Source organism: Eptatretus burgeri, chromosome 6 (genome assembly GCF_056783735.1).
Source record: "Eptatretus burgeri isolate ZD-2024b chromosome 6, Ebu_testis_v1, whole genome shotgun sequence".
Taxonomy (NCBI): domain Eukaryota; kingdom Metazoa; phylum Chordata; class Myxini; order Myxiniformes; family Myxinidae; genus Eptatretus; species Eptatretus burgeri.
This window is the reverse complement of record NC_140966.1, coordinates 91,464,145-91,487,354: the sequence shown is the minus strand read 5'-3', so window position 1 is coordinate 91,487,354 and position 23,210 is coordinate 91,464,145. Positions and strand designations below refer to the sequence as shown.

At 42.4% G+C, this 23,210-nt stretch overlaps 1 protein-coding gene across 4 annotated transcripts in view; it reads right to left on the bottom strand.

The window, feature by feature from the left end:
* Positions 1-23,210, bottom strand: part of AP3D1 (adaptor related protein complex 3 subunit delta 1) — a 138,509-nt gene that overhangs the window by 28,008 nt on the left and 87,291 nt on the right. For 3 of the 4 annotated variants that reach the window (XM_085886183.1, XM_085886184.1, XM_085886186.1), the window contains exons 20-24: positions 19,280-19,494; positions 19,107-19,186; positions 18,691-18,841; positions 18,206-18,403; positions 5,071-5,130 (exon numbers count right to left, since the gene is read on the bottom strand). In XM_085886183.1, the coding sequence (XP_085742309.1) occupies positions 5,071-5,130; positions 18,206-18,403; positions 18,691-18,841; positions 19,107-19,186; positions 19,280-19,494 (704 nt within the window). The remainder of the gene's footprint in view (positions 1-5,070; positions 5,131-18,205; positions 18,404-18,690; positions 18,842-19,106; positions 19,187-19,279; positions 19,495-23,210) is intronic. The other variant, XM_085886185.1, reaches the window with a different exon arrangement.

Genomic DNA, 23,210 nt, shown 5'->3' with positions numbered 1-23,210 from the left:
ATTCTACATGAGTAGTCGCATCAATGCTGAAAATGTCAATCGGATAAGCATTTGCAGAGAAAATATAGAAAATGTGCATGGACTTACGTATGTACAACCCGAAAACATAATGCCACAGCGACTTAGTCAGCGGAGGCATAAAAAACCCAAAAATTCAAAAGGTTTAATATCGGATTTATGTCAACCATGATATATCCACAATACTTCTCCTTGATGTCCTCACCTGATCTACAACTCAAGATGAAGAACTCATTTGCCACTTACACAAACTTTCCTATGTTGGATGACAGGAAATTCAAATACACAGTTGAGCGTAGATTCAGATATTCTGATCACAGCCAATGGAAAGTTACGATGGTATCACTGCAACAAGGTGAGTTACAATTTAAAGAGATGATCATATCGAAATGTGCAAAAGAAATCCCCAGGATACAACTTTGTAAATGTTTTGTGGACCACAGAATGGAATGAATTGTCATGCTGTCTGCAGAAACCCCAGCACACTTCTAACTTTGGACAAGGTGAGCTACATCATTGCAATCATAATCATTTGTGAAAATCGTTTCCCCTTTTTGGAGGGTTGGTTGTACCATATCATGTCAGCATTTTCTTTCTTCAAACAAATCATTTTTCATGTCATTATTTATGCATCCATGCCATATATTCTACAGCCTGCCTCTTAATTTTCAATTTGTATCAAAACTTGCTGTCTTCTTAAATCGTTCATCCTCTGTCCTTCTGACTATGTGACCAAACAATCTCAGCGTTCTCTTTCTCATTTAAATCTTGACACTGCTAGTTTCTTCGAGTGTTTCTAAGATCTTCACTCCACCATTTATCTTTCAATGAGATGCCACACGTCCATCTTAATGTCCTCATTTCTGTTATTCATCTTATTTTTTTCATATTCTATGGTCACTGAGCAAGTTTCACTACAGAGAATAGGAGTGACATCACACATGGAATGCTCTTGTATTTACTGGATTCAAATATGCTTGTCTTAGGATACATTTTTCTTTTTTGGGGGGATACAGTGTCGAGGCTTGTAGAAGAGCAAACACACAGAACGTGTAACAAAGCATGCAGGAGACAAGAGGGGCGGGAGAGGGAAGCACAAAACAGTAGGGACCAGAGACATTAGGAGACCTGTGGAAGGGAGAGGGGTGGGGTGGGGTACACAGGGTAAACAAGATGGCCACTACAGGGACTTTCATGAAGGAAATCAAAGAATGTGAAGGAGGTTAGTTTGGAGTGGATTAAGGGGGGAAAGATAAGAGATGGTGGTGAACAGCAGTTTTAAAGACCTGGAGGGAAGAGTGGGATTGAAGTGTGTGAGTTTGTTCCAGAGGTGGGAAAGAGGAATGAAAGCATGAAAGTGATCAGTGATTCTTGATTTTGGTAGATCACCAGAGGGGTTTGCTGGCAAACCTTGAGCACCCTGCAGAAATATGGGGGGCGGGGGGGGGGAAGGGTGGGGACAGATCACAGACAGAGTAGGGGGAAGGGCGTGAGGCCGGAGAGGAGATGGTAGAAGACAGAAAGATCACTGACCTGCCTGCGGTGAGACCGTGAGAGATTGAAAGGCGGGAAATTCATCGCGGGAAATACCAATGATCCTAAATGCCTTGGTTTAAACAGCATGAAGTCGAGGAAGGTGCGAGGCATGAGCATCAGCCCAGAAGGGAGAGCAGTACTCCATCAGGCTGTGGATGAAAGCTTTGAATGTGGTGAGGTGTTCAGGTGTGCCAAGGAAGGACCTTGCACAAAGGAGGATGCCCAGTCGGCGACTGGCTCTGGAGGCCAGCTTGGAGATGTGGCTTTCCCAGGAAAAATCATGACAGATAGTAAGACCTAGAAGCTTGAATGAAAGGACTTCTTCAACAGGATTGTTGAGAATGTTGATTGGGAATGGGGGGCGGGGGGGGCTCTTCCACAAGCCTCGGCTATGTATACCAAAAAAAAAAAAATACATCGTACAATTTCGTCTTTTTCTCCTTTGAAGTATTACTCTTGGATCTGTCAAAAAATTAACACTGCACCAATTGTCGATCATTCGTTCATGAAGAGTGGTTTCCATCTGTGGAAGCAGACTTCTTTTTTAAATGGTAGTTCAGTGATTAATCTACTTACTCAATGCATACGAATTGCAGTCAATTACTATTACACCTGTTTCCCTTAATTATTGCACCTGTCGATTACTGTTTCAATCACTGACATGTATTCATTTCTCTGTAACTCATCTATTGGAACCTATAATCAAACATATTTGAATCAAATGTATTTTATTGGAACTTGTATAATGTGAACAGCCTGAATCTGTCCAGAATTGTTTTGCTTTCAGTTGTACCCTTGCCTTGCTTTTCTCATGTAAAAACTGGCCCAGTCAAGGTCAGATATGGGTCGTTATGACCCAACTCCCCTCCTCTTTTTGTTCTGTGTTCTTCTCCTCGGCCTCCTTAACTTTCCCACACCTTCCCTTAGACATTATATATAGACGATTTCTGTAACTCCGATTTAGCGGAGACCATTGTATGTTTTACATCGATGCTCCTTCGCTCCGTGATATCACGTGCAATAAATATTCTCTGATTGAATTGTACTTTTCCTCGAGTGGACATTGAATATTAAGAGCTACATTGAGTAATAAGAGTTACCTTGAATATTAAGAGTTCCACAACACATCGATACTCATAACTTCCGTTAATCTGCTCAATCACATTTTCAAATATTTTCAAGGTTTGCTGCAACAATTTGATCCCTCAATAAGATGAAGGTAGTTATGGATCTCGAGCCTCCAACAAATACGTAGGTATAATAATGATCTCAAACCAATCATCAAAAATGTATCCACAATTCCATATCATTCGACAAACATCACACAGATCATAAACCATGCACACTATGCTGTTCTGGAAGCCAACGGCGATTAGAACAATCTTAAGCCGCTGTCACACCTTGACGATTTCGCCAGCGTATGCCGACCAATGAAAAATGTGTCTAAAACGCTGGCACACGTCGAATACGTTATGGGAAAGTTTGTATACGTTAAGAGCACGCTGCAAAACTGCCATACGTCGTAGTACGCTGGCTTTAAACGTTGTACTTTTGGGTTGTCCTCAAATTTTTGCATGCTTGAAATTTTACGACGTATGCCGGCGGAAGACTCACACGTTCCGGTACACTGGCCATAAGTTGTAGGCACGTTACGCGATCGTTGACACACAGACACACGTTACTTGTAAGTTACTCATAAGTCGAAACACGTCGAGGTAATGTTTAGCGAACCAGAAACTTATTTCTAAGCTATGAGTAACGTGTTGTAAGCACGCTACACGAACGTTATTCACACTTCGCAACACGTTACTTGAAAGTACGACTACTACTACTACCAACATCGACATCACTAAATTATCTCGTACTACTACTACTAACATCGACATCACTAAATTCTCTCGAACTACTACTACTACTACTACTTCTGCTGCTGCTGCTGCTACTGCTACTGACATTGACATCTACTCAACATGGAGTCTGGAACACTGACGGGTTCCTCTTGTGAAGCCCATTTGTATATACCAATTCCCCTAAACGCTGCCAAATCGCCATTATACGTAATCGCCATTTACATGTACTTTTTGTAAGTACATGTAAGTTAGAAACACATTCAGTAAGTTCTGTGGTCGTCCGGAAGACGTCAATCAAATTATTATACATATGCCAATGTGCATTTGAGATACGTTACACATAGGTTCAAAGCACGCGACACATAGGTTCAAAGCACGCTACACATAGATTCAAAATTAAGTTTCGGGTATGTTAAACATTACCTCGACGCGTTTCGACTTATGAGTAACTTACAAGTAACGTGTGTCCGACGTGTGTCAACGATCGCGGAGCGTGCCGAGAAATTATGCCAGCATATGCGGAACTTGAGCCATACGTCGAGTACGTCATAAAATTTTCAGCATGCTTGAAATTTCACGACGTACTAGACGTATCACAGAATATGACAGCGTACTTCATTGTTTTTCAGCGTGCTCCTAACGTATACACAACTTACCCATACCGTATTCGACGTGTGCCAGCGTTTTAGACACATTTTTCATAGGTCGGCATACACTGGCTAAATCGTCAAGGTGTGACTGCGATGTTGACACTTCCAATTTTCAGGCAGTTATGATTTCAATCGGCGTGCGGCAGGTTTTTAACAGAGAACGCCACGAGTTTGTCGGCGATACGTGCAGCACGCTATGCCCAAGTTAAACTATCGTTGGGCATAGGTTGTGAATGCCGACAACAGGCTAAGCATTCGTTGGTATAAGTTATCTATAAGACAACGAAACGTTCTGTGCCTGTTACTAATATGTTATGCATACGACCAACACGTTATGAATACGACCAAAACTTTTTTTAAAAACTCAAAACTTCAGCGTACGCCAACGTTTTACATACATATTTATACGTTTCCATTGCTGGCTGAAACATCAAGGTGTAACAGCGCCTTTAGAAAGGTAAAGTTGCACTGGTTCTGCAGAGTTGTACAGAGAGAAGAATTTTGACATCGCTGCCAAAGACTGACAGACTAAAATGAAAAATAAATTTTCGACTGAGTAATACAAATCAAGATTGGGCAAGATTAGTGTCAACCAAACTTATTAAAATTCACCAAGGTGAATGATCTTAAGTAATAAGAATGATGGTACAAAACAATTCATCCATGCAATACTTTTGAGGAATGCTTTGCCAAAAAAAAATCTGAATAAGATGAACGGCTTTAGGAATGAAAAGATATATATATATATATATATATATATATACATATATATATATATATATACATATATATATATATATACATATATATATATATATACATACATACACACACACACACACACACACACACACACACACACACACACACACACACACACATACACACACACACACACACACACACACACACACACACACACACACACATATACACACACACACACACACACACAATGGTTGAGACACAAGATGAGAGAGTGACTGCCACAGACACGATGGACACAATCGACCGACCTTAGATTTTGAGGGCTGCAGGGCATCAGAGGCAGAAAGCCAGAATGACAAGTCATCGAGCTGCAGAGATTGGCCAAATATGGGAAGAATAGGTGGGGGTGGTTAAGGAAGTAAGAAAAAGAAATGCCGTGAGGGAAGAACAATAAAAATAGAGAAGAAGAAAAGAAACTAAAACAAGGATCACTTAAGGACAAGCCAGTGACAAACACATTAAACCTCAGAATAACAAAAGGAGATCATACATCCTCTGAGCTATATTTCAGCAATTTTTTTATTTTTAAAGACTAAATTTAAGATGAAAAATTACCGTTTGCCAATCTTTGTGTGAATCTCATTCACCGTCGTCACCAAAATATGTAAAACAAAAACGATTGGTATTTTGTTTTTTATTCAAGTTAAGAATATTCTTGGTGGAATGGCCAAAGTCCCTACAGAGGTGAAGCACAGGGACTTCACTAGCTTTTGGCCCAAAACTGAGTTAATTTGCTTCCAATTATAAAAACAGCACCGCAAAGCGGGCGTAACCCCTCAGCCCATGCATTGTAAAAGGAAGCAGCGATATCACAATGATGCAGTCAGTTAGAGCACGTTGGACGTCATATCGAAAATCAATCAGACTTCAAGATGGCTACCGTGGCGGCTAGTGAAAATCGCAGCGTGCCCATTTTCGAAAGGAACCTTCCTCTACTCAACTACAACACACACACACTGCAAAAATGGATTTAATCGGACAAGGGGTTGTCCTCGAAATCGACGGAAACCAACTTCAAGATGGCTGCCATGGAGGCCACATTGAAAATCGCAGCACGCCCATTTTCGAAAGGAACCTTCCTCTACGCAACCCCAACATACCCTGCAAAAATGGATTTAATTGGATAAGGCGTTGTCCTCGAAATTGATGTAAACCAAAAGTTGACAGACGCCCGGACGGACGCCCGGACGCCCGCCGGACAACGCCTGTGATGACAATACCCCTTTTTCAGCCCAATTCGGGCTGAGGGGTAAAAAGGCATTCCTAATCACGAAACAGAATGCACGCGTTATGAAAAAGGTGCTCCTCATATAAATACAAAGACGGTAAATCCCCAGCATTCTGATGGGTCGTGCTTCCAGTGTCGTTCTGCAGTAACAACTCCTAAATACGAGTCGTTATGACTCATATTGTCCTAAATATGAAGGACAATATATGTCCACTTGTCCTAAATATGAAGAGAGGACAATTTCTGTGTGCATACCAATACCGGAAGTTCGATAACTGTCTTATTTATCGGTCACTCTGTGGAGGGAAATCATGTCTGCTCACACGTGTGCAAGGTAAAAGTAAGTTCAGTCTCTCAATCAGTTTCATCAAATCGACGCAAATGTTTAGTCCAGTCACAAGACGAAGTGCAGTCGAACCTGGTTTTAAAGACAACTCAAGCGAACCCCAAAACATGTTTTTTTTTTTTAAGATAGGTGGTCTTTTAATCCAGTCAAGCGAAATATTAAATAATATTATAAAAAACACCTATTACAGGTAAGATGGAACTTGTCTGTCAAAGCAAGCAAAAACAAAGAATCCCAAGCCATGTGAGCTTGTGCTCACTTTCATCTCTCCAAATGCCTCGATGACATTCAAGCATGGCTGATACGTAGTAAGCTGAAGCTGAATTCTAGTAATAAATCCTATCATATAAAATAAGGCAATTCTCTGTGTGGATGTATGTACAGTGGCAATAGAAAGTCTACACCCCCTTTCAAAATTTTCACCTTTTATTGACTTACAGCCTGGAATTAAATTGCATTAAATCAGACTTTTTCTACCTTTATTTACACATCGTAAGCCACAACTTCCAAGTGAAAAGCAAATTCTGCAAATTTCAGAAAATTAATTAAAATATCTTGGTTGGATAAGTGTCCACACCCATGAGTTAATCCTTGGTGGAAGCACCTTTGACAACAATTAGAGCTGTGAGTCTGTTTGGATAGGTCTCTTCCAACTTTGCACACCTTGATTGGGCAATATTTGCCCATTCTTCAGTACAAAACTGTTCAAGCTCAGTCAAGTTGCATGGGGAGTGTAGATGAACAGCAATATTCAAGTCATGCCACAGATTTTCGATTGGGTTAAGATCGGGGCTCTGACTGGACCACTAATTGACATTTATCTTTTTGCTCCTTTGCCATTCCATTGTAGCTTTGGCTGTGTGCTTCGGGTCATTGTCATGTGGAAAAGTGAACTTCCATCCAAATTTCAGCTTTCTTGCAGAGGGCAGCAGGTTTTCCTCCAGGATTTTTCTGTATTTTGCTCCATCCATTTTCCCTTCTATCCAGGAAAGTGCCCCAGTCCCTGCTGATGAGAAACATCCCCATAACATGAGGCTGCCACAATCACGCTTCCCAGTCGGGATTGTGTTATTGGGGTGTTGTGCTATGCCGGGTGTTCTTTGGGTGATGTGCTGTGTTGGGTGTTTTGCTTTGCTTTGGGTGATGTGCTGTGTTAGGTTTGCACTGTCAATGAAAATTTCTCCAAAATTAGCATAATGGGTTTGAGGGTGATAAAAATAATAATAAAATGTTTCCAATTAAATGTGTAAATTAAATTGAAAAGTAAATGTGTTGTTGTAAACCTTTAATGGAAAATGTACTCAAATACTACATGATTATTACAATTCTATGTGCTTGAACATGTATCTATGTTAAATGACGTTGTGTCTCTTTTCTGTGTTGAAAGATGATCAATCTGCCGAGTAAAGGTGCCCAAAACAGATTGACCTTTCAAGTAATCTTTAATCATCATTCAGCATCATCATTATTCACCTATTGTTTGAACTTATTCTGCTTATTAAGGGAAATCTCATATATGTATATATATATATATATATATATATATATATATATATATATATATATATATATATATATATATATATATATATATATATATATATATATATATATATATATATATATATATATATATATATATATATATATATATATATGACTGAAAGTCTGGTTGGAGATATTATTTTAGCTCAAATGGAATGTTGGTTTGAGGAGATATCCAGATGTGTTTTTACACTTTTGTCAGATTCAGAATATATATCATTCCCTATCCTTTTCAAAGTGGGCTGACCTTCTGACCTCCATACCATGGAACCATGTGTAATCCATCAAAGTACCCAAATGGGCTGCAGTCTTGACGTCATTCTGTGCCGAGGGAGAAGTCACCCCTCTGATTCCTGAATATTATATTCCTGAGCCCCTCAAAATTAAGCTGACTGTTGCACAAAAGCTGGAAGTGATCTTGAAACCCTCAACCTGACAATGGTGGCACCAGTATGTGGGGGGAAAAACGGACTTCGTCTCACTAAATACGATACAAGGATTCAAAGTTTCTATGTACTGTAGAATTTAGAGGAAGACTGTGTTGCTTATTGAAGCGCCTCTGAAATTCCCCATAATCGATAAATCTGTGTTTGTTTGTATTTATGTTTGTTTTTAATGAATGCCTCAAGTGTACAGGAGGAATTGAGAATTTCTTCGACAGCACCAAACATAACATTTTGCATTTATACCAAAAAGTTCCACCTTGGTTTCATCAGACCACAAAACTTTTTGCCACATGGCTTCAGAATCTCTGAAATGGCTTTTGCAAACCTCAAATAGGACTCAATGTGGGCTTTCTTGAGTAATGGCTTTCTTTTTGTCACCCCTACTGTACAGTACAGGCCAGACTTGTGTAATTCTATGGATATTGTTGTCACATGCACACAGTGACCAGTCTTTACCACAAAGGCATGTCGCTCTTTCAAAGTTGCTATTGGCCTCTTGGTGGCCTCTCTGATCAGTCTCCTCCTTGCTTGGTCATCCAGTTTGGAGGAACGGTCTGATCTAGTCAGGTCTTGGTGGTACCATATGTCTTCCACATCTCAATGATTATCTTGACTGTGCTCCAAAGGATATTCAAGGCCATTGAAATAATTTATATCCATCCCCTGATCCGTCAGGTCAGGTCGGGTCAGGTGTGGGAACATGCGCCAGAGCAGCGCGTCGCTGCGTCCACTTTCCGCCAGTCTGTGCCTTTCCACAACTTTATTCTGGATGTCTTTTGAAAGCTCCTTGGTTCTCATGGCTAAGTCTTTGCTGTGAAATGCATTACCCAGCAGAGGAAACCTACAGGAACAGCTGATTCTATTCTGAAATGATCAGAATCACTTCAATTTAACACAGGTGGAGGTCAATTAACTTGGTGTGTAATTTTGAAGGTGATTGCTTTCACCTGAGCTAATTTACAATTACTATTATAAGGAGGGTGGACACTTATCCAACAAAGATATTCTCATGTTGTACTTTTAATCAATTTTCTGAAATTTGTGGAATATGATTTTCACTTCGAAGTTCTGGGTTACGATGTATAAATAAAGGTGGAAAAAAAATCTGATTTTATGCAATTTAATTCCAAGCTACAGGGTAACAAAAGGTGAAAATTTTGAAAGGGTGCGTAGACTTTTGTTCGGCACTGTACATGTGTAAATCATAGAAAAAAAAAAAACAGGGCTGGCCCAATCACCACCAAGTTTTACATACATGTTGGTAGTACCCAGCGTCAGGTCATAGGCACAAGGGACCCCTGCCCGCTCAGAGTGGGAGGATTGGGGAGACAATTTTACCCAATCTCCACAAAATTTTGCAGATGACATTTAAACATTTTTCACCATAACTTGCCCTCAAGTTTGCCCCATCGGAACAAAATTGCCCTCATTAGATAGCCGAGAGCAAGCCACCTTTAAGCTTAATTTACATCATACACTCTAGGATAAAGGTCAAGGTCTTACACCGCTAGGAGTTCAAAACCATTAAGTTTTTGTCCTTTTTCTGGAAAATTCTGAGCTGTATCTCAGATCCAGCTGGGAATTACAGAATGAAAATTTGCATCAATAATGGAAGTAAAAAGTCTGCTCAGTTGAGATAATTTTTTCGACCTTGACCTAATTTTAAGGTCATGACCCAATTACATTTTTCACCATAACTACAGTAAGGTTTATCTGATCGGAATGAAATTTCCCTTTCCAGATAGCCTAGAGCAAGGTGCATTTACTCTTGATTTACATCATACCCCACCGGCTGAACAGTCAAGATCATCTGGTGGTCTGGAAAAAAAAAAAAATAATAAAAAAAATAACTTTCCTTTTGTCATCGCTCAATTTTGCCAATGCAGAATCTCAAAGACCGCTTGGCCTTCCAAGATATTCTTGCAACATAATAGCATACCTGCACTGATATGCACCTGATATTATATTTGTGTGCTTCACCCAACTTTTTTCAGTTGTGACCTAATTTAAAAAAAAAAAAATTCTGATCATAACTGGAATAATTTTCCTCCGATTTTCATGATGTGAGTTTTATGAATAGATTGTGGATGAAGACACATTTGCTGAAGGTCAAGGTCATATGGTGGCCCCAAAAAAAATATGGCCATGATTACACCAAGGGTAAATCACGGGCAATCGCCAAGGGTAAGCCTCCCTGGTCGGAGAAGGCCTACCCTTGGCAATCGCACATATCATCTTCTTCTGCTCTTCCCTTTATAAGGGATGAGGTCAAATGGCACCACACTTCTGCCCTGCCTTGAACACGATACTTCTCCACCTCCATCTGTCCTCAGCCAACTCTCTTCACTCTCCAACCACTCCCTACCTTATGGATATCCTCCCCACACAAGTCCTCCCATCTCAAGTACAGTCCTTCTCTTTTCCCCCTTTTTCTCTCAAACTATCCGCTCCTTTTGCCATTCTCTCTTCCCTATCCGCCCCAAGTGTCCAGCCCACCTCAGCCGGCATTTTACCAATCTTCCCATCAAGATCATCTGCACACCAATCTCCTCCCTCAGTTCATCCATGCTGCTTATATCCACCCTCTTCACTCCCGCAATCCTCCTGACACAGTTGTTCTCGTAAACCTGCACTCTGTTGTTGTCTCTTTGTCAGTGCCACCGTCTCCAGACCATAAAGGTAGTCCAGCGTTACACAAGACATCAGAACCTTCCCTTTCAATTTTCTTGATATCTTTCTATGCCTGGTGCTGGCTTAATGGTTAGGGTAGTGGGCTTGGGATCCTGGGGTCCTGAGTTCAAATCCCGCTCAGCTGTTGAATTAACACCAGGTGGGGTTGACTCTGCCTGTCATCCTTCCGAGGTCGGCAAAATGAGTGCCAACATGCTGGTATACTGTGTCGGAGTGGCGACCCGTCCAGGATTGTTCCCAATAGCCAAGGAGACTGCTTCGGCGGCACCAACGCTCTGCACAGAGTATGGTCCTAATGGATGGATGGATATCTTTCTGTCTGCCATTACTCCCTCCATCCTCATCCATACATTCGCACCCACCTCAATCGTCCTCTGCACCTTTCCCTTGAACTTACCATCCCCGGTCACTCTTCCTCCCAGATACTCAAACGTATTTCCCTGCCCGATTCTCTTTCCCCTCCAACCCGATATTCATTTATTTTCTCTGCTGCCCGACCAACAGCACCACAGTCTTCTCCATACTCATCTTTAGCCTATGCTTTCCAAGTTCCTCCTCACACTCCCTCAGTACTTCCTGCATCTCCCACCCACTCTCCACCACAACAGCCAGATCATCTGCATACAGCATCCTTCCTCCCCATATTACTCCTCAAGCTCACCTTTCTGCTTACCAGCTCCACCACCATGATAAACATGAGTGGGCTGAGAGCGCTTCCCTGCCTCAAACTAATGTTCACGCTGAACTCTTCAGACATCCAAGGGCCAACCAAAACTCTTCCCTTCGTTCCCTTGTACATCCCTTCCACCAACCTCACTTCTGCATCTGGCACTCTCATCCATCTCAGTGTCACCATCACCATCACCATCTTTCTTGGGACAGTGCCATAGGCCTTCTCAAGATCCGCAAATCCCAATGCCATCTTACCTTGCACCTCCAACCTCTTCTCCACCAGCTGTCGCAGCGCGAACATCCCATCCGTCACCCCACTACCCTTTCTAAACACCTGCTGCTTTTCTCCAATTTCCATCTCCACCCTCTTCCTGATCCTCCTGTCCAGAATACTCCACAGCACCTTCATAAAATGACTTGGGAGCATAATGCCCCTGTACTTTCCCGGATCTTGAACATCACCTTTCCCCTTCCATAATCAGCACAATTAACCCTGTCCTCCACTCCTCCGGAACTGAAACCTATCTCATACATACCTTCAACAGCCTCTTCGTTCAACTAACTCCAACTTCTTCCGCTGCAATTATCATCTCTGCATACACATAATCAATGTCTGGCACTCTTCCCTTCTTCATCCTCTTCTATGCCATCTACACTTCCTCCTCATTGATCTCCACCAAATCCACTTTCCCCTCAACATAGCATGGCAGCTCCAGCTCGCCGTTGATTCCTTCCCGGTTAAACAGCTCCTTGAAATACCCTTCCCACACCTTCAATACTGCCCCCCTCTCTGTCACTGGCCTCCCGCCACCATCCTTAATCACAGCCCTCCACACCCCTTCATGTCCTTACCATCTCATCTCTGTCACGAGCCAATTTATATATCATCTTCCTCCCACCATCCGCTTCCAAATTGTTGAACACCTCCTCTTCCATATTAATCTTCACCTTATCTGCAGCTCTCCTTGCTGCTCTCTTCTTATGCCCATACAGGTGCATCAACCCTGCATCTGGCTGCCTTCCCCTATCCTTGATATTCTCTATCCTCTTCCAAACCTCCTTTTCACCAACTGCCTTCACTACCTAATGTGTCCACCATACATGCTTTCTATCTCTCGACAATGCACCCTTTCCTGACGTCCTTCCACACAAAACTTCTGCAATTCCCCAAAACGCCTCTCCGTACTTCTACTCCTCCAAACCTTCTGCTTCTTCACTATAGTTGCGCATACATAACGCTCAACCTCTCCTTGTACTCAACGACGTTTCCCCAACACTTCCCCTTCCAAATAATCTTCCGACCCCTGCTCGTAACCTCCCTCCTTTTCTCCATCTGTACCACAAACACCACAGGCTTGTGCTGGATGGTAACATGATCTCCGACCACTGCCTTAAAAATCATTAACCCTCCACAAGTGTCACTTCCTTACCACCACCAATTCCAGTTCTGTTCTATGATGTCCACTCTTGTAGGCAATCTTGTGGCTTTCCCGTTTAGATAGAATGAACCAGCTATGGCCATCCCATTCCTCGCCACCAGCACGACCAGCTATTGATCCTCTCTATTCCTTGTTCCCCAATCAAATTTACCAAAACATTCCTCTTCCCCAGACTCTGCGATTCTCACATGCGCGATAAAGTTTGCTGCAATGCACAACATCACGTCCAACTTAACCACTCCCATCATCCTCTCCAGTGCGTCCTAATCTAGTTATAAATTATTATTATTATTACTATTACTATTATTATTGCGAGAGCATGAATTAATATTTTACTGTCAAAAACAGTAAAAACAGGGTAGCTAGTTCATCATTGTCAGGTCAGGCCATATTAGATCTGTGACTTGCTACAGGTACCATGAAAACCTGTACGAACCAATTTCATGGTCGGGTTGGTGACGAAACAGGCTCCCCTAACAGGTTTCATGGTGAGAAGAGTGCATGATATGGACACCCAGAAGGATTAAAAACAAAACCTGTCAAAGGGTGGAGAAGCTCCTTCTGCGCCAACGGCCATCCAGACCAAGTGCCCAACTGTGTCTGCGGACGTCCTCCTGCAGTTGGGTTACATTTTTTTTAGGAAATTGGTGGCAGGATATGCACTCTGGCAACTGTAAAACACAAAAACGCAATGAAATCTGAAAACCCACTCCATGGGAGTACCTCCTGTGCAGCTGCACTCTGCAGGGCAGCTCACCGGATGATGGGATTGGGGCAAAGCCTTCGGGACCCCCACTCTTTGATAATAGGGGGCAAACCACAGGGTAACCTTCCTGGGTCAGATTGTGGCAGTGTGTGTCGGGGTGGTGCTGAGGTGTCGTCCACCAGACGGCGGTCTCCTTGGGTTAACCTGAGGCGGTCCCTTCGCATGGGTCCCTGGAATGTCCTATCCCTAAGAGAGGATGATCACCTGTCTCTGTTATCATCAGAGCTCAAGCCTTTGGACATCGAGATTGCAGCAAGATCATGGTGGGTGGTTACACCTACTATTGGTCGAGTCGCTCTGATGGTTACCATGCCCATGGAGTTGCTGTAGCTGTGTCCAATATGCTGACTTCCATGATAATTGAGGTAACACCGGTCAAGGAGCATATTATGAGACGAAGGATTCATCATTCCTTGGGTGTAGTTTCCCTGGTCTCTTTATGCTCCGACTGAGGCGAGTGATCATACAGTGAAGGACACATTCTATGCCAGGTTCGAGTCTGTGGTTGATCAGTGCCCCAGGTGAGATACACTTCTAGTCTTGGGGGATTTCAATGCATCGACTGGAACTGATAGGGATAGTTATGAGACGTGTGTCAGTCCCCATGGGTCTGGAACTGGGAACCTGAATAGCACCAAGTTCCTTGACTTTGCAAGAAGTCATGGACTTAGGGTGGCCGGTTCATGGTTTCAACGCCCACAAGCTCATCGCTGGACTTGGTATTCCAAGGCTGGCGGTGTGGCAAAGGAGATTGACCATGTGCTCATTGATGGCCGCTGGAGGATGATCCAGAACTGCAGGGTCTAACAGAGTGCTCAGTTCCTCAATACCGACCACAGGCTTGTTGCAGCAACTCTGAAGTTGCAGCTTAAATCCAGGAGAATGGTCACAATCCAGCCTTGGCTAGATGTTGGCAATGTCAAGGATTAGAGGGTAGCTGAGGCGTTTGCGAACAGCCCGAGTGGCGATTTGGGGGATCTGGATGCTTTGAGGAATCCTGAAGAGTTATGGAGTGCCTTCGAGACCACCATCCTTCATGTTGCCGGTGGATATCTTAGAACTCACCGTCGGGCGAAGAAGAATTTTGTATCTCAAGGGACACTGGATACCATTGACCAGGAGTCACAGGGCCAGGCTAAATGGGAGAGCAGAGCTGTTCAGGGAGGTGAGTCGTAAAACTGTACGTGTGCTGAGGGTGGACAAGGAGGCCTATGTGCAAGGAATCTGTGAGGGGGTAGAACATAATCTGTGGTCAAGTGATTCACGTCTTGCTTACAGGGGAATTTGCGCATTGCGTTCCTCCATGCGCTTCCCTTGGTGAACTACAGTTAGAACGGAGGGTGGTGGGCACTTGACAGAAAAGTCCGAAGTGAAGCGCCCGCTGAGCCGGTTACTTTGAGCGGTTGTACCAAGCTGATCCACAATCTGTGGAGTTGGATGTCAGGAGTGTTACTGCCCTTTTGCTGACCCTCCAATAAACTGGTCCACCTTCGTTTGCGGAAACACAGGCTGCGGTGAACCGGTTGAAATGAGGTAAAGCTCCTGGGATCTGTGGCATCCATGCTGAACTTCTCAAGGCTGGTGGAAATGCTGTACTCATGTTGTTGCATGCAGTTCTGTGCCCTGCCTGGAACACAGGCATTATCCCAAATGAATTGAATAGGGCCTTGTTGTCCTCTCTGGAAAGAGAAGGGTGATCGCCAGGACTGTGACAACAACCGAGGGGTGACGATGCTTTCATTGCCGGGCAAGGTTATTTCTCAGATAATTCTTGATAGTGTTTGCCACCATCTGCTTGAGCACCAGCGCCGAGAGCAGTCAGGCTTTACACAAAAGAGGTCAACGATTGACCGTATCCTTGCCCTTCGGGTTCTCACCGAACACAGACGAGAGTTTTGGCAGGGGCTGTTTGCAGCCTATGTTGATCTTTGCAAAGCGTTGAATTCAATGAATTGGGATGCCCTCTGGAGGATTCTTGGTCTTCGTGGGGTGCCACCAAAACTGATCAATCTGATGTCTGAACTATACTCTGGTACTGAGAGAGCTATGAGATGTGGTGATACCATCTCAGACATTTCCAGTTGTTACTGGAGTTCATCAGGGGTGTGCACTGGCCCCCACACTTTTCAGCGCTTGTATGGACTGGATTCTGGGGGGCATGTCAGAGAGATCAAGCAATGGTGCATCGTTTGGGAATGTCAAGATCTCTGACCTTGATTTCGCAGATGATGCAGTCAATTTTGTGGAGAATCTGGATATCCTTTTTGGGGCCCTCAAGGTGCTGATTGAGGAGTCGGAGCAGCTGGGATTACAGGTTTCCTGGGTCAAAACTAAGATCCAAGCTTTCAATGACATCTTGCATGCTGCTATATTGTCTGTATCTGTTTGTGGTGAGGATATTGAGGTGACAGAGAGATTCACTTCACTTGGCAGTGATATTCATGTCTCTGCTGGCTGTGAGCCAGAGGTCAACAGACGCCTGGGTTGGACCTGGAGAGTCGTGAATTCACTGGATCATGGGGTGTGGCACTGTCGGTACCTGTGCAGGAGGACAAAAATCCGAGTCTTCAGGTCCTTGGTGCTTCCAGTCTTGCTCTACGGATGTGCAACTTTGACTCTGACCAGGGATCTGAGACGGAGACTTAATTCCTTCGGTACCAGGTTTCTTTGGAGAATCATTGGCTATTGCTGGTCAGACTTTGTGTCCAATGAGCAGTTGCTGAGAGAGACTCAAATGAGATTTGTTACCTGCATAGTCCCTGAGCATCAGCTGCAGCTGTATGGCCATGTGGCTCGTTTTCCTGATGCTGATCCTCCTCACCAGATTATCTCAGCGAGGGAGCTTCGTGAGTGGAGAAGGCCAATGAGCCGACCACGTGCCTTGTAGTTGCAGCAGGTTGATTGGCATCTCAATGAGATGGGGATGGGCCAGGCATCTGCCTGCGGGATGGCCTGACGGAGTCCCCTGGAGTACTGGCGGAAAGTGGACATGACAACACGCTGCTCCAGTGCAAACTCCCTGACCTGACCTGACCTGACCTGTCTAAAACATTATCATATATACCCTGAGCACAACCAACAGCTTTCAACTCATTCGGTCAGGCAGTTGAGGAGTGTATGCAAGTAAAACATGTCCACAAATAATTATATTATAGTACGATAATTCCCCCACTACTTTGACCTCTATGGTTTTGATGCAGAGAATTGGCGTGTTTTATTTCGAGTTGTAATACCCTCACCAGGAACTGCGAGATACAATCCACATTTACATGCTCACCCCACCCTGAACCCCAGGAGGTATGAAATTGAAAATGAATTATCAATTAAAAAGTTATCCTGCACACCCCAAGTACAACCAGCAGTTTCCAGCTCATTCCGTCCATCAGTTTAGGAATGCATACAAAGGAGTGCTGCTATGCTGCTCAAATGGAGTACCACTCCCCTCAGCTTGGTTAGGGTCCTGAGTGCTCTGGCACCACTGCCTCACACTTTGTTTGACTTGAAGCTGTGGAAACCAATGTCTTCAAAATGATAGGTATCTCCAGCGATGAAGATGAGTCTCTGGGCCCATTTCTTTCAATAGCAGACAGGTCGGTGGGTTCTCCATCGTCAACTGCCTCCTTACTTACCGGCCTTACACACTCTGTCCTTTCCATGCTCTATCCCCCCCCAAACATCTCCTCCACCACAACCAAGTTTGTACAGGGCACTTGCTCACATTCACTCATTAGTTCCACTGCTTCCCCTCCACCCACCACCTCCCCCCCCCAAAACTGTGGAACAATCTTCCTTAGATTGTTCAATCTCATTCTTCCCACCAAGGTTTCAAGGCAGCTGTTCACCACGATCTCAGGTCTTCCCCCATTAACCTTCTGCAAGAAACCCCACCTCTCTCCAGGTCTCCACTGTTCCCTCATCCTCTCCTTAACTTGTCTTTATTCCACATTTTTTTTCGTATTTACTTCTTTTTTTTCTGCTTCCCCAGTTTTTCCTTCCACTTCTACGATTGAGAATGCTTCCCCATGTTGTTTATTCCTCCAAGTCTCCCTCTATTTTGTCCCTCCACTGTGCTATTGTTGTGTCCCCCCCCCCCCCACTCCCACACTCCATTCTACTGTTCTTTTCTTTTCTTTTCTTTCTGTTACGTCCTGGTCTGTCCTGTATTCCAGTTCCTCCACGAGGCCCGACTCTGGATACAACAAACAAAGACACTTGTCAAATTAGATACGATATGATTAAATGATACTTACATCAACCTCTTTCGCCTGTGGTTGGACCTCTCCATCCAAAGTCGGTGAAGTCATGGTTGGAGGGGCAGCAACCATTATCCCATTGCCGACAGTGCCTCCTTCCAATCCTTCCACAACTTCGTCTTCCTCTTCTTCCTCCTTGACAGATTCCTCTCTCAACACAGGTGCCCTCGTTTCCCATGACTTGCCTTTGCTTTTCTGTGGAGATACGAAATGTAAAGCAAGCAACAATGGATAAATGCAAAATTCATATTTTTTTTTTGTACATCACCAGCCTTTTCTTCAATCACAGAGCATCATATTTGCTTCCTAAAACAATTGATATTTTGGGTGACCGGGGTAGCAAAATACGAGTCGTCATTCCCGAAGAAACAAAAAAAAAAAAAAAAATAATATCCTCCGTTTAAATGCTGAAGCGACAACTACATCGGTCTGAGCAAAATTACATCAAGGTGATCGAAAGGTCAAAATAAGGGGTTGCTGACCTTTACTTTGACTTTCTTTTTCTTCTCTTTATCCTTTTTCTCCTTTTTCACCTTCTTGCAGACTTTAACTGGTCCTTCAGGCAACACATTTCTCTGTGTCTCATCAAGCTGTTCAGGCTTCTTAACTGAAGATGCAGGTTTTTCAACCGCCCTGAGAGACAAATCAATGGTTCTATAAAACTCACAGAAGTACGTAAGGGGCGGGAGTAGATATTGTTAAACAAATCACCAAAAAAAATAAAAATAAAAATAAAAAAACACGTCCACACCAAAGGAGCGATGGCTTACAAATGGAAACTGGAAAAGTCCTTCCAGATTATAATGCCAAATGAAAAGTTCACAAAATAAAATAATCAACAATTTCAGAAAGTATAAGTTTCATTTTGCAACACTCCACCAAACACATTTGAACTTACATGTCTAAATCAATGTCCAAGGCCTTGTAAGGGTCATTAGGGTCAAACGTCTTGTCTTCCTCATCGCTGGGCAGTGCATTCTGTTACGCACGTGTAGCATTGGACAATGTTAAGCGGCGAAAACGGATGGCCAATTTACCAATTATCTACCGAGTAGTTTCATAAAGACAAACCTCTGGCATCTCCTCAGTCAAGATATCAACAGTGTGTACGGGTGTGATATCCTCCTCACTATCCGAATGAGTAGATTCTTTCCGCCGTCGACCATGCCGTCTATCTTCTTTATCCTTCCTTTTCACCACTTTATTCTTCTTCTTCTTCTTCTCCTCATGCTGCTTCTTGCGCCTTTCCTCCTCAAGCTTGATGTACTGGTCAGACTTTGGTAAGCCTGTATGTGCAAATGAGATTCAACAATTATCAAAGTCTCTTAAATGCTGAGAATTCTTGCATCACCGCTCAATTAATGGAGGAGCAATTTGTATTTTAATACATCACGCAAGCTTATCCGAGTGAGCATGCCTTCTGATAACCTCCCTGGTGCCATTTCTCCCCCGATGATGGATACACATTGATGAAACTTCAATGAGCCAATGTGGAAGTTTAAAAGTCATGCTCATTAAAAATTAGAAGAGCACTTTTTGGCGTCACCAGATATCCCTCCTCCCACATTATTACATCATTGTACATACTCGTACCAAGTTTGATTTAAATACTTCAACTCAGATTCAAAATATTAAATAATTATGGCTGCCAGACCATGCGTCCCATCAGGTTGAAATTTAAAAAATATATTACCCATGACTACTATATCATAATTGTGACGTTTCACAACGATTAATGAGGCAGTTCAAGAGAGAGAATTTTTAAAATATTTTTTCTTCAAGCCAATATGGCTGCCAAACCATGTGACCTATTAATTATTCGTGAGCACCCAGGTGTCCCCAAGGCTTGGGGAACGTTTGTGAAGTTTCCGCTTGATCTGTCCAGCCATTCTGGAGATGATTTTTTACAGGTTTTAGGGTAAATCCAATATGGCTGCCGAACCATGTGACCTGTGACGTCAAAGGTGGAGAACTTTTTGTTCCTCATGGATAGGCGATCATACCTGTAAAGTTTCCCCTCGATCTGTTCAGCTATTTCGGAGAACATTTTTGAAGGTTTGTGTGTTTAAAAAAATATGGCTGCCAAACCACATGACCAATGATGTCATAATTTTTTTCCCCAATACAATTTAGCCTGAGAATGACCCTCAACATTTTTCATACTGATCAGATAAAGCATTTGACATATGTCAATATGACATCATAATGAAGATGGGCTTCTATGACATAAAAAAATCAAAAAAAATCACACTTGTTATCCCTGGTAAGTATTCAACATGTGCCAAGTTCAATTTTTACCTTGGTGCTGCTTTGGAAATGCAGAGCTCAAAAGTTTCTCTTTTTTTCCAACATGGCTGCCACACCACATTACCGATGACGTCATAATTATTAAAACATTCCGCATGAGTAGTCGCACCGATGGTGAAAATTTTGTACCAATCAGATCAGCCGTTGCAAAGAAAAGAGAAAATTAGCATGGACCTATGTACGTACATGCGTACTGAGGGACAACCCAAAAACATAATGCCTCGGGCGACTTAATTAGCGGAGACGTTTTAAAACATTAAAAAAAACTCCTTCTGAAAACAGTAGCGCAAGTCAAGTCCACAGCAAAGCGACTGATGAGTTGCATGTTTTGACATGCTCTTTAGTTTGTACAGGGTCCTAACCCTAACAAATCGAATCATCCAGTTTGTATATTTTAGTCTACAATCTGCCTTTGGTTGTTGTATATTATCACAAAATAATTGCGATACAAGCTCCTGCATGCGAATAAAGGCATTGCAAAAACCCTTTTTATGCAAAACCATAATGGTCCATTACTTGTGCCAATCACTTGCACTTAAATTCACAGTCAATTCACGCCAGAGTTGCAATTCCTGGAAATGGATCCTCAGTATTCTTTTAATAACTATCGATTTCTACAAGAATGTCATCAAATCTGTTTATTTCTGCCATGTATTTCAATCAATAAAGTTGACAATGACGAATGCCTTTAGAAAGAAAGACGGTAAATCATACAAGACCTATTCACAATGAACCAGTTTATTCGCATTCACAAAAGGCCTCCAAAAAATATAAAAATGCAAAACAACATGATATTTATTACCACCATAAATTTCTCAAAATCAATAACCTTCAACTCTCCTGCAAGCACAATTAAAGCAACAACAACAAAAAACAACAAACAAATTAAAAATCACTCAGAGTGACACTTGCTGAAACGGAACGGCACTCACTAGAGCGCATACCTCTGCCAGGCTGAACAGTTTACATCTTGTATCCCACTGATAGGTCGGATCTGGATCCGAACCATAACCAAAATGTAATCCGCTTGTTCGTGTGACCTAACCAACTCAACCACCTAGTTTTGTCATCACTCATCCACAACTTTTTGAGATATCATACTATACATCGTTTTTGTCACGATTTCTCAATGGTGAAGAATCACTTTTTAAAATTCTCGAATGTCGATTCGATCTCCCCCACACTTTTTTATAGGTATTCTGATCATAACTGGAATAATTTTCCTCCGATTTTCATGATGTGAGTTTTATGAATAGATTGTGGTCTGTCCTCAGCCACCTATTATCTACCGAGTAGTTTCATACTACTGTGAAACTTCCTGACCTCCTGCGAGGTGGATTTACATCCCCAATCTTCACCAAAATCGAATCAATTAGTCCTCGTCACACACCCAACAGGTCAACCAAGTTTCATCTGAATCCATCCATAACCTTTTGAGATACTGTGCTTTACATCGTTTTTGGCACCCATCTCTCAATGGTGAAGAATCAGTTAAGAATTAAACAATTATCGTTTCCATATCTGGGTTTGCATCTTCACCAAAATTGAATCAATTCTTCCTGGTGACATTCCCAACCTGTCCACAAAGATTCATCAGAATCCATCCATAACCTTTTGAGATATCATGCTTCATCTCATTTTGGCCCTATCTCTCAATGGTGAAAAATGACTAAAAATTCTCAGATCCAGATTCAGATTTGGATCTTCACCAAAATTTAGCGTTGCTGTCTTTGGCCAGTTACCTACATACACAAAAAAAATTCAGAATGACTGCTTGAAAACTGTGGCCAAAAATCGTGTGACAAACAGACAGACAGATGCTAAAGTCAACATACTTGGCAAAAAATATTTTTCACCAAGTAACATGAAAGATGTCGCGCACAGCACGATAATTGTGAAATCCGAATAAAAAAAATAGTTGCCATTGAAACAGTAATTTGACCTATCAAGTGTTTTACATCTTTAAGGTTTGACAATAATAAAATCACAAAAAGTCCCTTTTGATTATAATGGTGTGAAATTGTTGTCATGGAAACCACTGACACATCAAAACAGTGAAATCAATCATTCGGATATTTGGTGAACCAATTCAGTGATCCATTATGCAAACCCTGCTCAAATTTCAAGATCATAGGATGAAAATTGATTTTATGTGACCATATCCTTTTAACCTCAAACAATCGGCTTCAGTGACTCAATATCAGTGTTGGGCACCGATAACCAAAAAGTTAACTTCGATAACGATAATCCGATAACCCCAATTTTTGAGTCCGGTAACAATAATCTGGTAATTATAATACAAAGTTATCGGAAGTTAACGATAATCCGATAACGATAACTACTTTTTAACAAAAATTCAAAACCCATAGAAAAGGCTTATTTATGCTAAACCCAAGAATAAAATAAGCATTATGCATCTTTTTAGAGTCAATGACACTATGTGCTGTTAGTAAAAAAAAAAAAAAAAAAAAATTTTAATTCTTCAATTTTAATGTACTTCCAACAAACACGAACCGTTTTTTTGTAATTACGTAAAGATTGGTATTCCCGCCAGTAAACCGACGGCTCTTCCATGCTCGTAGTACTTATACAGCACCTCGGCATTTTTTGGCGTCGGCTCGCATCGCCATCGAGGAGTGCCGTGCGCATGCGCATAAAACTGTGTGAGCACAGGCTCCGCCCCATGTGCAAGTTT